This window comes from Corvus brachyrhynchos, unplaced genomic scaffold (assembly GCF_000691975.1).
Source record: "Corvus brachyrhynchos isolate BGI_N302 unplaced genomic scaffold, ASM69197v1 scaffold136, whole genome shotgun sequence".
Lineage (NCBI taxonomy): Eukaryota > Metazoa > Chordata > Aves > Passeriformes > Corvidae > Corvus > Corvus brachyrhynchos.
Genome location: NW_008239080.1, coordinates 1,231,656 through 1,248,896, shown reverse-complemented (window position 1 = coordinate 1,248,896; position 17,241 = coordinate 1,231,656). Strand labels below are relative to the sequence as shown.

At 37.8% G+C, this 17,241-nt stretch overlaps 1 protein-coding gene across 1 annotated transcript in view; it reads left to right on the top strand.

Annotated features, from left to right (window-relative positions):
- The first annotated feature begins 9,711 nt into the window (after positions 1–9,711).
- Positions 9,712–17,241, top strand: part of SMAP1 (small ArfGAP 1) — a 66,713-nt gene continuing 59,183 nt past the window's right edge. Inside the window, exons 1-4 of the mRNA XM_008637658.1 lie at positions 9,712–9,793; positions 11,079–11,212; positions 11,910–11,995; positions 15,021–15,096. Coding sequence (XP_008635880.1) covers positions 9,712–9,793; positions 11,079–11,212; positions 11,910–11,995; positions 15,021–15,096 — 378 coding nt within the window. The remainder of the gene's footprint in view (positions 9,794–11,078; positions 11,213–11,909; positions 11,996–15,020; positions 15,097–17,241) is intronic.

Sequence of the window (17,241 nt, the reverse complement as noted above, 5' to 3'; positions counted from 1 at the left end):
GGAAAGCTACCCGATGGAAAAGGACTTGGGGGTGCTGGTTGACAGCAGCTGAACGTGAGCCAGCATGTGCCCAGGTGGCCAAGAAGGCCAATGGCACCTGGCCTGTATCAGCAATAGTGTGGCCAGCAGGACCAGGGCAGTGATTGTCTGTCTGTGCTTGGCACTGGTGGGGCTGCACCTTGAGTTCTGTGTCCAATTCTGGGCCCCTCACTGCAAGAAGGAGTTGGACTGAGTCCAGAGAAGGGCAATGGAGCTGGGGAAGGGTCTGGAACACAAGTCCTGTGAGGAGGAGCTGAGGAAACTGGGGGTGTTTAGCTTGGAGAGGAGGAGGCTCAGGGGAGCCCTAATCACTCTCTGCAACTCCCTGGAAGGAGGTAGCCAGGTGCAGGTTGGCCTTTTCTCCCAGGCAGCCAGTGACAGGACAGGAGGAAATGGCCTCAAATTGTGCCAAGGAAGGTACACATTAGTTATTGGGGAAAATTTCTTCACTGAAAAGCTGGTCAGGCATTGGAACAGGCTGCCCAGTTCCAGTACCTGAAGTGGTGAATCGTCATCTCTGGAAGTATTAAGCAAGAGGTAGGTGTGGTACTTGGCCATGTTTGGTTAATGGTGGAACTTTCAGATTTAAGATGTCTTTTCCAACCTTAATGACTCTGATTCTATGACTTGGATAAAGAAGCTTGGATCTCTGGTTTCTCTGCATCTTGGAGAGGTTATGGGGGTGCATTTACCTTCTTTGTAATGTATGAGAAAGCACATCTCTGCAGTCACTGAGGACTGCACAGAGGTTGTACAGTTTGTGGAGTGTTTATTTAAGGATCTCTTCAGTTATGTTTGAGGAAAAATTGTAAAGGGAAGCTGATTAATGCAATTGCTAGATAATGTCTCTGGTAGGAAAGGGTTCATTCTTGTTTATGGCAAACAGGCTACGTTATAAGCCTGTCTTGCATACAAATGTTATCTCTGAGGTTTTTGTCATAGTTAAAGGAAGAACTTCAATAACTGACTGAAGGAGTTTTTTGCAGCAGGTGCTTATATAATCTTTATCCCTTGACTGGGTATGCAGAAGGGTTGCTGCATCCTGACAGAGTAGCACAGATTTATACCTTTCTTTTTCTTGTCAGTGATGGTTTTACTTACTGCTTAGCTATCAGCTTATGAAAACATTTTGTAAGAGCTTGCTGTTTCCCATTTTCCTTTTATTTCTGCATATAAAAGGAGTATAAATTGTAAACTTAATACAGTAAGTGTTTTAGCATTTCCTTGCTGGCAAGGGAAAAATTGCTGTCAAGACCTGCTCCAGAAGCTTCCTAGTAATACTGTAATATGCTACATAACTTTGTCTTTTTTAGAAAGTACCAAATGCTGCTAACAGGAAATTACAGCTTCCACACCTTATTCTTGCAGCCTGAACTCTGACACAAGCAGTCTTTCTCTTCATGAGTGAACAGGCAGGATAAAATTGGAGCACTACCCCTTAGCCAAATTGAAATTTTATTTCTGAAGCCATTAGGTTATTGAATGTGCCAGGATTGGCACCTTTGTCATCTGTGATACTTGGGGCACTGACTTTACTTTCCAAAGGGTGCTGTAGCAGGGTAGTATCCCACAGGGCTGGCAGGAGTGCTGTGGCTGTGTCCTTTGTACTCTGCATGTGTACATCCACATACAGTCACAGACACGCGCTCAGCCTATGCAGGCGTGGTTGCCAGCCAGGGGTTGGGAGCTGCTCTCTTGACAGTTCAGAAGTTGCTTATGATCCTGCTTACCTGGGTGGTGTGAGGATGGGTGAAATCTGAGGTGTGAAGTACTTTCAAGTTAGGAATGCAAACTTTGGGAGATGGTTTTAAAGGAGGCTTCAATGCAAAACACTGAGTTAAACCGATATTTTCATTAAAAAAAAGTGTTTTAATGAGGTGGGTGTTCTTTTAAAATCCTGTCATCTCATTTCTAAGATAAATAGGAGGTCTTTGTGATGTTTTGGGGAAAAAATCCCAAAAAACCATCCTAATCTCCTTTTTCTCTTAATTTACATGAGGAGTGCTCAACTATGTATTTATGTATATAACTTTATGGTGAACTCTAAATATTGTATTTTATTTCACAACTTAGCTTTTATGTTCTATAATCACCTAATATTTGATAAAATGACTTTATTTTGGTAAAGCAAGCTTATCTTCTCACAATCTTATTCAGTCAAAAAGATTTTTAGTAGCTGACTATTTGTTAATAAGGCAAAAAAAATTAATTCTTTCACTTTGTCACCTTGCAAGGCTGCTTGTGCCAAATGGCTGTTAGACAAGAAAAAGACCTGTTCATCTCAAGAATAAACTGACATTACCTGTGTATCTCCAATAGCTAATGTAACCAGCCTGTCCTCTGATTTACAAACTGCACTTTCATATTCCACACTTAATTTTCTGTATAGAGCTTTCGCTGTTTGAAATTACTTGGATGCATTCCAGAATTAAAGTAGTTATGAAGCCAGCCACTTGATTTTGTGGCTTAAACACAGAAATGAAGGAACATTCATGTCACTGTACTTCTTTTCTAGTTGAGGCTTCATGCAATCCTTGGAATTTCTTTGAAATGCTTTTAGCAATTTTTGATGCTACAGAAGCAATTGAGTAAGTGAGCTGAAGGAATAATTGAAACAATTTGATACATGTTTCTCTCTGACTTACAGAGGTGGGACAGGGTTGTGCAGGGGAAATTTCATTCATGATACTTCTACAGAGCCTATTTGGAGTTAGGAATAGGTCTGCACTTAATGGATTTTTTGATGGCTTTCATGAAAAACGGTTATCCAAACCAAAAGACAAACTTGGAGGAATCCTGTCCATGAAACTCTCTACCACCTACCAGATAGTGGCTAAAAATAGCTAAGCAATGCTTCTAAGGCTTGTCTTCCCACTATTCCTGCAGTAGGCCTTGAACCATATGACTCTCAGGTACTATTAAGCTGGGCTCTGGAACAGTGTACTTGTCTGCCTTCAGTGCAACTTAATGCTGTTGAGTTTGATTTATTTAAAAATATGAAAACAGCCTGTTACAAGCAGTTCTTGTTTGAACTCCTGTCCCACTTTCCTGAATGTGGTAAATTTTAAGTTCTCAAGTTCTGGTCTTGACTCTCTGAACACAAGCTTGCTAAGCCAGCTGTAAGAGATTGCTGACAACTACCATGTAAGCCTTTGTTGCCTTTGTTTGGATAAAATAGTATTTTGCTGCATACTTTGACACCTTAAAAGCACATAAAGACTGAGCTTGCATGGTTTTCCCAGTGATGGGTATGGAGGTAAAGCAAGGAAGCCTTTTCTACTGTAAAGGAAGAGAAATTATGCTTGTGGTGGGGACTAGATGTGACATGAGAACATGCTTCAGGCTATTTGTTCTGTTTAATCAGAAACTAATTCAGTGGATTGAGTGACAAGTAAATAATCCTTTATCAGTAGTCTCAAAAGACTTAAGGTTCAAGGGCCTTGAAGAACATTTAATAGAAAAAAGATTCTTGTACTGTGGTTCTTGCATGATTTCCTTTGCTTCAAGATCTTTATGCGAGATCTTTCATTCTTTCAAAGATGTGCTTAATTCACGAAGTCTGTTTCAGTGGACATTAACATTGCAATTGAGCTTTTTTGTGTTGGGGGTGGGTGAGTGGTGTTTCCTTGTAGGATTTGTTTCACTCCCGCCACCCCATCCACCCCAGGAGTCTGTGAAGCAAAAATGAGGATGGTAGATCTACCTTTTGTGGGAAAAACTAAGCAGCCTCCAATGAAACTAGTAAGTGAGGGTCTTTGAACCAGCAGGATTAGACTGAAAATGCATGATAGTAAATTTTTTTTTGGAGTATTTCGGTATTATTTTGACTTAATTGCTGTCTCTAGTGTGTTACGTTTTGAGGAGAGAAACTTGGAGGAATCTCTGTAAGTTCTGCCTTGTTCTTTTGTTCTTCCCTGAGTAGCCCCTGGAGAAGGCACTGTTTTGTGTTAACTCAGATCTTCTTGTATTAAATTGAATTACATAAAATACAGCTGCTGCTTACTTGTTTTCTTTCGTTTCTCTCTATCTGCTATGTAAGGGTGCTTGTCTCCTGTTCACAATCTTTATTTTTATCTCAGCCTGGAGAAGTTACAGATGTTTTTGAAAGATATTCTTTCCTAACTTGGTTGAAGTCTTGCACAGCAGAACACTTGAGCAGTATGAATTTGGTGTGGATAGTAATGGAAAGGGAGAGAGCACTGCATGGGTATGCTTGGATTGATGCAATGAGGCTTTCTTTGACCAAAAGTGATAGCTTTTGTGAACTGGCTATCAACCACTCAGGATGGGTCAGGTGTGTAGATTTTCTTGCAGTTAATTCTCTGTTCCACAAGATGGAGCCAGTTCTTTGGCAAATCAAGTCTGTCAAACAGCAGGAGAATTTGGGGAAACAAATGAGAATTAAAGTAACTTCACTGCGCTTTATAGGTAAAGGACAGGCAGGATGCTGTTGAGAGAAAAAAAGCATTGTAGTCTGTCAGAAGTCTTTAAAGATGTTGGCCCAAGATAAGTTTGCTACAGACTATATTAGAGGTGCAAAGTTATGTGTAAGGTTATGTGTAATACTTGGCTTCCTTCCTTGTAGAATTTCTAACTGGTAACTGCAAGAATGTAAAGTGAAAACTAACTTTGTGTTTATGTGCCTCTATCATACAAACCTTATTTAAAGCTAGTCTTGACAAGCTTTTTTCATTTAAAACTTTGTCTCAAAACTTACTAGTTTCTTGGCAAACTGGGTTTATGCATGTATTGTAAAGGATTCAGAATTGTTCGCTGAGATGTAAAACGGTTGTCCTTCTCTTTGACAGCACATGTAAAATTGAAAGGCTGCATGCTTGCTCCTTTTACCCCAATTCAGACCTCTGTTTGCTCTCTGTACATTAAGATGTTTCGTGAGAGGGGTCAGCACCTGTAGTGAGCAAAAGGAGTGTTTCGTTGTTAACTGCAGTTACAGTAAGCTGAACAGATGGTGGTGGACTGATGGAGGGAAGGAAACTCAATTGTTGTAATAAGGGAACCAACAATCATCTTTCAACTTCATAGTCAAATTTGCAGTGATCTTATACTTGCTCTTTTGTGGATGTCACCCAGTTATGTCATATTCGAAGACTTTCATTTTCTTTTGCCTCTTTTTAGTTTGTTCTGGTCTCCACTCCACTGCCTTTTTTTTTTTTTTTTTTTTGGTAACGTGTTTGTGTGACAGGTTCTCCTACTCCTGCCCAGTCTTGTCTGTTATTTCTTGCTAATTCCTTACTGCAGGTGGAAGCTGAGTAGAGGATGGAGCATTGACTGAGATGTTTAAAACAGCTGAAATATTTTTTTAACTAATCAAATGGAGAGCTAAAGCAATGTTTCACACTGTATTGACTGCTTGGGTTCATATACAGCTAGTATATGAGGGTTTCACATTTTTTGTAATGCTGATAAAAGTACTTTTTCCGTCAGCATTTTAAATGAACCATATTGTTTAAACCTTGTTTTGTATCTCATGCAGTGCTGTGTGTGTGCTGATGCAAAATAAAACTTGAGCAGTTGGAGTAAAACTTAAATCTTGGACATACAAACACTAATGTACTTTGTGTTTTGTTTCCTTTGAAAATGCATGATACCAGCTTCAGCATTACAATTCCCATCATTATTCTTGCCCAAAGATGCATGTCAGCTTTACACACAAAAAGATGGTTGTATCATATAGAAGTACATTAGAAGGGTTTATCAGCAATGTGTGAATTTTTATTATGGCTTCTTCAGTCAGCTTCTTTCTAAAACAGTGGAGTAGAACACATGGTCCTTACTGAATGAGTTAATGGGGACAGAGAAGAAAGTGTTATTTGGGAGTATGTGCACAAACATTAAGCATGTGCAAGGTATGAGTTCCGTTTAAATCATATGAAGGAGAAATCTGTAATCAAAAATTGTATCCTGAAAAAAGGAAAGTGTGAGGGAAAAGTGGGAAAGATTTTGAAATATGTTGAGAGAAAAGCTTTCACCTCACCAGAGAATATGTAAAAATGATGCCTTTTACGCAAAATTCACACTTTGATGTGCATTTTAGAATGAAAGAATGGCATGTGAAATTGAACAACTTTTTCAGCAATTTAAAAATTGGCTTGAAATCAACTTATCTGAAGACTTTTATCTAAAATTATGTAAATTGCTTTCAAGCTCTTTATTGCTTAGGTTTTAAACAGCTGAAGTTGAGTTTTGAAATGTTCACAGTTTTTTAGTAGCTGTAGATATTTCTGTGAATAGGGAGAATGGTGGTTCTATATAGTAACTGTAGTGGCATGGAAGTCTACTGTAACTGGAAATAAACTCTCTAGTTTTTTTCTTTAATTCGTGAGTTATCTAAAAACTCTGAAAACTTAAAGATACAACAGGCTATGTTGTTCCTTGGTGGCTACATATTTCTTTCCTTTTTTGGAGCCCAGATGGTCTCTAATAAAGGACTCCTTAAATACCATAAATATGTCACAGTTAGTGCTGTTTCTATGCACCTGATTGGATTCTAATATATATTTGGGATGTCCCTGAGTGTTCCCTCCTGGCTTGTTGCCTACTCCCTGCCTGCTGGGTGGGGATAGAAGAGAAATCCTTGACTCTGTGCAAGCCCTGTCCAGCTGTAGCCAAAGTATTTCTGTTACCAGCACTGTTTTGGTCACAAATCTAAAGCACATCTCCATAGGGGCTGCAATGCAGCAAGTTAATTCCATCCCAGCCAGGCCCAGTATACTGGGAAATATTGCTTGGTGTTGTCCATTTAACATGTAATAGCCAAGACTGAAAATTAATTATATGAAGCTATATGATGGCCCAAAGAACTACCTTTCTGTTTAGCTCTTACAAGAAACTTGCACTTGTGCTGTGTTGAAATTTCAAGTCAAAATTAATCACTTCTTTTTATGAAGGTAACTGAATTACAGTTATCAGTAAGACTAAATACACACAACAAACCTTGTGGGCCTAAAAAAATAACCTAGTTATTTTAAGGATTCCTTAAATTGTGTATGACCTAATGCATTCAAAATCTTGTCATGATTTCTCTGGCAGATAGCACACACCTTCACAGCCACCTGCTAAGAACTGAAATGGGAATTTAAGTCTAATCAGTAGACTGTGTATAGAAATATGGAAAAAAAAGTTTAGAGTGAAGAAAAAAAAAGTTCGATTCTCATCTTGGAAGCAGCAATCTGTCTTACTGTTGCTGAAGTTTTTTCCTTTGTTCAGCCAGGCACTGTTCCAGGGACTTCATGGTATTCTAGTATATAGTCTAGTATGAATATTGGTCATTTTCAGTCCTATGGCTTTTTTCCTAAAATTAACTTTAGTAAAGGATGGAAGAGACTGAAAATACTTTTAAGCAGTTATCTATATCTTAAATGACTGAAGAAGTAACTTCACGTGTATTTTTACATTGGAGTGTTGCAGCAAGCTGCTGAACTGCACATTGGCGCTTCTAGTAAAAATTCAAATGGCTTCCAGGAGAACAAAATTACAGTTCTATTAAAACTTATGTCAAATGTGTCAAGTATTTTGTGTTCTTATTGACTGACTGAAGTTGCAGTGTATAGTGCAGTTCTTGGTAGGTAAGATAGCATTACTACTGACATGTAAAGGTGTTTTAAATAGTGTAAAATAACAGCCATCAAGATTCTTGATGTCCAGTCTTCATTTCTGAAGCCAAATATCCATATTCTTAATTGGCTAGCAAAATACATACAGCAGTTAAACCAGGTTACTCTTGTAAATTTTTCTAAAGAAAGTCAAATGTGTCTTTAAGGACCCAACAAAAAGAAACCTGTGAATATTTCTATTAGTGCAAAATTTTTCCTGTGTGCAGAAATAAGGATCCCGACTTCATACAGAATTGACAAAACTGTACATTGTTTATTGAATCTCTCCAAATTACTGTTTAGCAGTTTTCACGCAAGGTTTGCAGCCTAGGCTTTAGTTGACTGTTTGGTTAAGTCAAGCATAGTTGGTTTGATGCCCACACAGAAAATATTTTCTAACTTCTCTTGCCTAGTGCTTAACTGTGGTTATGATTGATTTGTATTAATGAAAACATTTTTCATTTGAAGTGTTTAATATTGCATATTGTCATTACTTGGAATTAAATTCAGAGGTTACACATGAACATTTTTGTCTGGCCTCAGGTTTGCCTGTTATTCCACTGTTTAATTTGTTACCTTATTGCTTAAATATATTTGATTTCCCTAATTTATTTCATAAATAAGTACAAATTAATGAAATATGAGCTTTTGGGAAAATACAAATGCTCTTTTCCAGGAGAAAACCAGCTACAACAAGTTGTCTTTCTTTTTGTTAACAAAGTTTCAAGTGTAATATTTTAACTACAAAGTTAATAATCTCTCTCTTAATTTATTTAGACTTCAGTCGTGTCAAGTCCTCCTTCCAGACTTGTCTCATTAATGTAGAATTTGCCTGTCTGGGATCTCATAGCTGAGGCAGTACCTGAAGTACAGGAACCCCATGTGATGTGTAGTTTTACAAACTCATTTGTGGTAAAAATTCATAGCAGTTGTGTAAACACCCTATAGGGATTCAAAACTTGGACAGCATATAGATAGTATAGTTAAACACCTTCCTTCCCTGTAGTAACCCGATGAAAACAGGCTCCAGGTTTTAGAAAGCACATGGGTTATACTTTGGGGGAAAAACTGGAGAAGCTGTTGGGTACACAAGACTTTATCTTACATGTTTCTAAACTGTCATGACTAGATTAATCTACTGCATAAACTGAGGTACTTGATCTACAATGGAGTGGCTAAGAAGGTTTTTTATTAAGTTTCTTCTGGTGTACTATTTTAGCTGAAACTTGATTAATAGGTTGAGGCAAATGACCTGCAAAACTCTATCCTGGAGCACTAAAACTAAAAGTAGTATAAATTTTAAGTGAGGCCTTCCTGTAATACAAATGTACCAAGTGTAAGAGTGAGTATTTTGTGTCTGTAGTGTTTTATAGGGGGAAATAAAAAGGCAGATCAATAGGTAGCTAGTTGTTGAAGTATTTAAGGCACATTACAAACAGTCTGACCGTTCTTATCTGACAAGTAGTAGTTGTAACGTAGAATTGCCATGTGGGAAAAGGTGTGTTAGTTTTTGTGAGTAACTCCTAGATCTCTTGACCCTTGAAATCTAACTTTATGATAGTAGCAGTTGTTTTGAAAACTGCCAGTCATTTTAATGATTGTGGTCTTAAAGGTCAAGCAGTGGACATCAAGTGCTCTGACTTTTTGAGATATTGAGTAAGATAAATTAAAAGCAAGGTTAAATAAAGATAAACTAAACCCCAAAATATTCCCAGCATTTCCACTCGTAAGAATAATGCTTCTTTGCAACAAATGTGGGATCCGTGAATGTGTCTTGGGATTTTCAAATACCAGTTCTAAAGAATGGAGTCTAACTGAAAGGATTTCTCCTGCTTCCTTCTTGTGGCTATTGCTTGAACAGTGCTTGAACACAATCAGAGCTTTTCTTTTTTCTCTTCTGTTCCCAAGAGTTGAGTGGGTGAGTGGTGGCAGGTGAGAAACTGGGAGGAACACAGCTGAGACATCTGCTGATTCTAATTGTCCATTCCATGCCATGTGGTAAAGTGCTCGAGCAAGAAATGCTTAAGGAAAGGAAGAGGATGAAAGAGAAGTCTTGGTTATGGCGGTGTCCAAAACAAGTGGTGTGGGTGCTGAAGTGCAGCTTTCTAGGAAGTGGCTGGACAGCTGCCTGGCCATAGGAAGTAATGAAGAAATCCTTTCTTTTCTTTTTTTCCTCCCTTTGTATCCAATTTTTGCTTCACTTAATAAAACTGTTACCTCAGTCTGCAAGTCTTCTCCCTTTCCTACTCTTTTCTCCCTGTCTGGTAGGAGAGGAGAGTGAGTGAGCAGCTCTGTGGGTTTTTGCCTGGGGTCAAACCAACACAGTCCTAAGCTAAAGATCAGGAGAAGGAGGCATCTTTTGTTGATCCCAGGAAGGTGTTCATACAATATATTGATATTGAAATGCAAACAACTACGGTTGCAGGAGTGGTCTAGGTGCACGTCTGTCATACAAAAGCAGAAAACAACTGCTCAAAATGTTTTCCAACTCTTCAATATGCCTTCTTGCTTTTCATGGTAGTTATTTAATCTTTGAACTCCTTAGAGTTCAGAACTAGGTGGACTTCAAAGTAGTGCCTTTAACAGTGGTGATGTACAGGGCTGGAATAAAATGATACGTGTTTAATTAGAGAATGAATAGTAGCTTCAAGTGAAAATGCCTAATTGTCACCGTGATAATTCAGGCCAGCATACTTTAACTGTCTTAATATGCCAGCACAGTTGAGAAACAATGGTAAAGTTAAAAAATCAGCCCGATTCTGTTAGAAAATCCATTTGGCTGTGAATGGCAACTCATACTGTAGTTTAGAAATCAAGGATACTGAACATAATGAGTTCTCCACCATCTTAGATGGATATTTTTATCAGTTGGTTTTGCAAATCTCTGTATAGTCATTTCCTAAGAGCTTGCATGCTACTGTTGTAAAGTCTGTGCTGTATGAGGTATTAAAAGATTTGTTGCATTAATACAAAATTGCCCTGCAATTAATTTCAAGTTAAGTACAAATGCATGTCTTAAGAAGCTTTTAAAAGGAGAAAAAGGAGCAACTTCTACTGATTTCTGTTGATGCTTCATCTGAGGCATAGCCATAAGGATTTTTCAAGATGCAAGCAAAATTCTTGTTGCTAGTAAGCCAGCTTTCTAAGATTTGTTTGTTGTGTTGTTTTGGAGGTGGGGAGGTGGACCCAACATAAGACTTTCTAGATAAATCTGGCTAGTTAATGTTTTGTGACATTATTTAGAAGTCTGTGAGTAAAATTGTTAACAGTGGAGATTGTTAAAAGTGACACATATTCTAGAGAAGCAGAGGTGAGCCTTTATTCAAGCCTGTTCATTCATGTTGTCGGTATAAAATTATGCCAGAGAAAATCTTCACAGTATATGGAATTTTGAAAATAATTGGTTTATTTCCCCATTCCTTTTAGGACCAAGATGGGCTTCTTGGAACACTGGTGTTTTTATCTGCATCAGATGTGCTGGAATACATCGAAATCTTGGGGTTCATATATCAAGGGTCAAGTCTGTCAACTTGGATCAATGGACACCAGAGCAAATACAGGTAAATTATCTTCAAATATGTTTCCAGTTTGGAAGGGATGTCAGGAGTACTTCTGAAAGGATTTGCATTTATCATGATGCCCAGTTTAAATGTTTTACAATCCTGTTAGCTTTTGCATGTATCATACGTCTACTGTAGTGAGCCTAAATTCATAAAATTCACATCAGAAATTGGTTTAGCTCTCATTTCTCTATCATTTTAGAGGTATTCTATCTTGCCCCAGGGACTCTGAAAGCTACTTCTTGGTTGTATTTGTAGAAAAAGTGTAAGCCTTTTTAGTAAGGGACAGGACAGTAGCACTTGCATCTGTGTGATGCCTGGTTGTGTTCTTTCCGTGTTAGCAAGCACTGACTCTGCCAGGTATGCTCCAGTCTGAAGCCTCTTCCTGCCTTTAGACAAATTTTCTTACTCTTTGTCTTCATGGTCTGAAGAGCCATCCTGAGAGATCAAAGCTTGTCTTTCCCTGGATGGGTTAGTTTACACTGCAAACAGCACCAGTGTTGGTCACTTTTGTCCATCAAGTCTGGGCAGGCAGCCCCCCTGTGCCATGGTCATATGTCCCAAGACGTATGGCAACAGGGAGGTCTCCAAGTTAAAACTTGTAATGTCACTTAAGCACTCCATTTGCATTCTGACTGTTTCTGAGTTTACAGTATCGACAGACATGAACTAATGGTTTTCTACCACTTTTCCTTAGTGCATGCAGGAAATGGGAAATACTAAAGCAAGACTCCTCTATGAAGCTAATCTGCCAGAGAACTTCCGAAGACCTCAAACAGATCAGTATCCTTTTTGTTTTGGCTTTCACATTGAAATGACTTTTAATGCAATTGAGATGTTATGACTGTTTCAAGGCACTGCTACATTTGTCAGCTCATATTATTTATTTCATTGATATTGTTGTATAAGAAATGACAGTGGAAGTTGAGAACAGTTCAGAAAAGGTTTAAATTACTTCAGTCATAGCAAATCTACTTCTTAATGAGATTTGGCAAGCACCATTTATTTTTGCTTTCAGAGGAGGTGACTTCATAAGTTCCCTGTATGTAGGAAGTTAGAGTGATACTGGAGAGCTCTTGAATATTCTGTCTTTATCTTGAGTAACTGCCAGCTGAAGTTAGAAGTATTTGATCAGGAAATAATGAGCTGAATGGTAAAGTAAAATAAGCCATTGCATCTTACTGCAGTGAAGCATGGATTTCTTTCTCTAGGTGACTAGCATGGAAATACATAAATAAACCCAGCCTCTCTGATGGCCACCAGTTGTGTTTGTGTGTGATTATCACTATGTACCTGGACAGGAAGGGTTGGAAGGAAAACTGTCTACTGGCAATAAATAACTTTTCTCAAGAAATACCTTTACTGAATCACTAGGATAATATATAACAGCATTAATTTAGAGTTGGGTTTTTTTCTTGATTTAGTGAACTTACTCCGTAAGTAGGATTTGCTTCACCTGATCTTATTGGGACTCTTTAATTATAATGAGATCCTAAACACCTACTCTTGAGTAAGCTGTGTCCTTCCCCAGCTGCAGGAGCTGATAAACAGACTTAGACGTAACTTGATCTGAATTTGCTATTTACAAAGGTGATTTTGGTTCTTCTGTTTATTAGATACTACACTCGATATGTAATGCCAGAAGATTTTGTTTCTGGAAGGGTTAGACTCCTCATTATAAAATGCACTTGAGCAGAACTGATACGTTTTTTTCATATTCTAGTAGCTTTTGAATTAAACATACATCCTCATAAGAAAAAAGTAACTGGAACCAGATAGCACTGTAGTATTCCAGCTGTAATATTCTAGAACTTTATTTTAGCCATATGACCGAAATATTTTGACTAAAACTTAAAATAGCTCTTGAAGATGTGTATTTTGTTTTTACTGCAGCTAACTTAAATTCACTGGTGCTACTGCAGGAGAAGCAATAATGCTTTAAGCTTTTCTTGTCTAATTTTTAGACTTTCAAAATAATTCTTTTGTTCACACTGTATGCCTTGAGTTAATTACATACCTATTTGAATAGTTGTTAGCTTCTAACTGGTGGACTTAGTCAACTGAATATATTTAATTGCCTGTGTTTTCTTTATTAAAGCTGCACTACCATGAGAGGTGATACCAACATTTTCTGATTTATTTCTCAATTTTCCCATAACTTTGGCAGCTACTTACCTACTTGGCATTCATGACAAGCTGTTGTGTTATGGATGTTTTTTGCCTTTTTTCTTTGCCCATTATGTCACTATAAAATCAGCTTAGTATGTTATCAGTGTTCCGGTTGTGAGTATTCTTACATTCTGAATATTCTTTTGGATGAACTATGAAAATATTTTTCATGTGATCAATTTTGTATATGTTCATCTGTATTAGTGTTTAACTTCCTGTAGCACTATTAATATATTATTAATTATACTTGTAGTTTTAAGGTAGTAAAGTGAAGACACAGGAGAAATGTGTAGGTGGGATCTGCCCAAAATCTCCTGCTAAAGATCCCTCGTCGTTTCTGCTCCTTAATCATAAGAGTGACCTTTCTAAGAGCTTTATTCAATCTCTTGGCAGAGATGCTGTAGTGTAGAAGCTGACTTTAAGGACTACTGTGATTTTTTTTTTTGTATGGCAGGTCTAGTTTCCTGTTGAAAAATGTTTTTTCCAACAACAGAGTGAATAATTTTTTTGCAGTATTAGTATTAAGGTAGTTGTACCTTCAAAGTGCTCAGGATGCCCTTTACAATTTATATATATTTGGAAAGAAGTAGAAAGCAGTGTTTTGATTTTTGTAATTGTTATGAAACTGTCTTCAGGTGATGCATACAATTTGAAACTCTGATTTTTGATAATATAATTTGACGCACAGAATGAAGGGACTGAGTGCTCTGAGTTCAGTGTTAATCTTAGGACATAGTATGTGGAGCTAAGGTATCTTTCCATCAGTTGAGGAAAAATTACTTTGGAAGTTTGAGGCAATGAGTCTGAGCTTCCACAGTTGCAATATCAGTTTTTGAATGGATAATCACATTGCCGGACAAAGTAGCTAAAATCTTTTCTTCACATCCTAGAGAGTGAGCTTTACTAAAATTAAAGTATTCACACTGCTTTGGATGAGCTGCTTTATGAAGCTGAGAGAATAATTGAGGAAAACTGCTAGCTTTCCTTTTTGCATTTGGGCTACTGAGTTGTCAGTTCTGGTTTTCTACATCATTATGCTTGCTGCTATTTCCATCTTTGCTTCAGTATCTTTTTGTCACTAGTTGTTTTAGCTTTTTTCCCCTTCCACAAGGATGTTTGTTTTAACAGGAGACTCATGAAGGACTTAGTGATCTTGGAGAAGTGTTTATGATCAGCATTTGATAAATGGTGGAATTCGTGCAAATCAGAGAACAGATACATACATTTCACCTTTTTTCTGAACAGAAAGTTTTTTTTTTCCCCCAAGTTAAGACAGTAAGCTATAATTATTTACCATATATGAGTACCATTGTTCAAGTATTTTCAGTACCACAGCCATGTAGCTTATAAATGCCAGGTGAAAACGTCCTAACTGTGGAACACTGAGTTACTTATACTCTATCTTTCTCATATTGTTTTCGTAAGAGATTAAACTGATTAATTTCGTGTAGTACAAAGAACCCCATTTTGGGCACTGCAGCAGCAGTTGTTCTGTGTAGAGTGGTTTGTTCTGCTGTTTTAAAAATACAAAAAGAGATGAATCAGGTGCAGTTTTTTAATTTGAATAACCAATGAGCTTTTTTAGGTTGATGTTACTATTTATTTGAATGCATATTTTCCTTAAACTAGCTACTTCCAGAGCTGTGGAATTTTTCATCAGGGATAAGTATGAAAAGAAGAAGTATTATGATAAAAATGCAGTTAATGCCTTCAATGTAAGTAAACACTTAAACCAAGAATTCTGTCACTTTTTTTTTTTTTTTTTTTTTTTTTTTTTTTTTTTTGAAAATGTAATATGTAAGAGAAATGTAGCAAACATTATGTATGTTAAAATGTCTTTTACAGTTGAAAACTTTTTGACTCAGAGCTAAGCACTTCCTTCCCTATGTCTTGAAGACTATTCCTAGGTTCTATAAGTTCTACCTACATTGTCTATTACGTTTATATTAGCAAAGCATTATGATCCAACAGGTAGCTTGTTTATGACTCTTTGTATTGTGTTTTTCACTCATGGATAGTTCTTTAACAGTATAGTTTGAGTCTTTTTTATTTATCTTTTTACATGTTACAGGGATAAGATAGGATTGCTGTTTCTGGTGACATGGTCTTCTCTCATTCTCTGTAAGCCTTGATGAGAAATCCTAGGGTGTTTCGAGGCCTTCTTCTGCTGAATTCCAGACTGTTCTTTGCAGTGAGGTGCACTGTAGTAGCAAACACAGGCAGTACAATGAGCCTGCTGTTAAATCCTGTAGCTGTGTGTGCACTGCAGTAAGTTGGCGAGTGCTTCTCTTGGCAAAGGAATTTTGAGAATTCAAACCTTTACTGAAGTTCAGAGTCTTGTTAGGTTTTGTTTGTTTTCTGATACACCTGCTTCTGGAACATATCATCTAGTTTATACATTTTTCTTTATATAGTTGTATTTATACTTAAACATACACAGCTCTGTACCTACCTTATTTAAGTATGGCCCAACCGTAGCTTACTACTCTGCCTTAATAGGCCATGAACTTTGACAGGTTGGTGTGAAGCATGAGAGTTTTTGCTGTGTTTCCCATTTGAGAAAATGGATCTTTGAATGATGGTTTCATTTTAGAAGGGTAAAATAAAGCAAACCTGGAAAGTACAGAAGGGTGTTTCATTAAGTACTGTTGAAATGGGAGGAAATTGCTTCGCTTAAGATGTAAAATACGATTGTGGTTTGAATTACGAATTGGTTACCCTTCCTTACTTTTATTCCAAAATAGAAAGTAGCAAGAAGAGTTTAAAATTACATTTCTTTAAAAAGTTCTAAAGACACTCAAGATCTATCTAAACAGAGAACCTTGGTGTCTAATGTAGCAGTTCACTCATGCTGTAATATGTTTGAAGGAGTAATCGGATTCTGTTTTAGCATATTGCAGAGTAATACGGATCACTTACCTGCTATAGCAGCAAGGTTAGAGTCCAGATCAGCTGAAGAGATGCACATCACTGCTGAGTACTTTCTTCCTACTTGGGCTTTTCTTTCATTGACTAGTGTGTGTAGCATAATCTTTCTGGGAACAAAATTCTATCATACATTATTTTAGCGATAGATGAATCATACACTTTCGCAGTCACCCGTGTTTCTTCAAGACCACAAGGCATCAGACTTGAGGTAGCCACAGTTATAGCAGATCCTAGAAGTACATGATAGTAAATGAGCTGGACGTGTGTAGCACCTACAGTCATTGGTGCTTGTGCTGGGTTATCGTCCCGGGCTCCGGCCCTGGCCCAGGTCACATGCACCTGTAGTGCTGTGACTGGTGTTCGTTCACTGATTGTCTTTCTACTGGGCCTGGGCCTGACAAGGAAAAAGAAGAAAAGGTGAAGCTGAGCTTCCACTCTGCTTGTCTGGTATTCTGCTTTTATGCCTCTGGGTACTGTTGTCAGGGAAGAGGGGAGGTTACCCTATGCTTCTGGCACATGGGGGTCTGTGAGAAGTTTGAGGAGAACGGAGTGAGAAAGGGGTGTGTGTTTCCATGCCCTTGTGCAGGGGGTGGTGACGGTTTTTAAAGGTTTTGTTTTGCATTCCTAATGACATCTGAGACACCCTCTCTCTAACCTCCTAGAAAGTGGACAAAATTCCCTGGGAACTGAGGGGCAGCTGTGGAGAAAGGGGAACTTTCCTGCTTGTAGCCTTCAGCCTCCACCAAATGTTTTGGTAGCAGTCAAGGCACTCACTAGTACAATACTTCGATGAATAATAGTGAATGAAATCAGTTCTTGTGAACTGTTCCCATGGGGTGTCAGTGCTATACCATGGGAAGCTCTTCTGGAAAATTTCTTAACCATACTTGCTTTTACAAGAGCACCTTGTATCCTATTTTTAGTCAAAATTA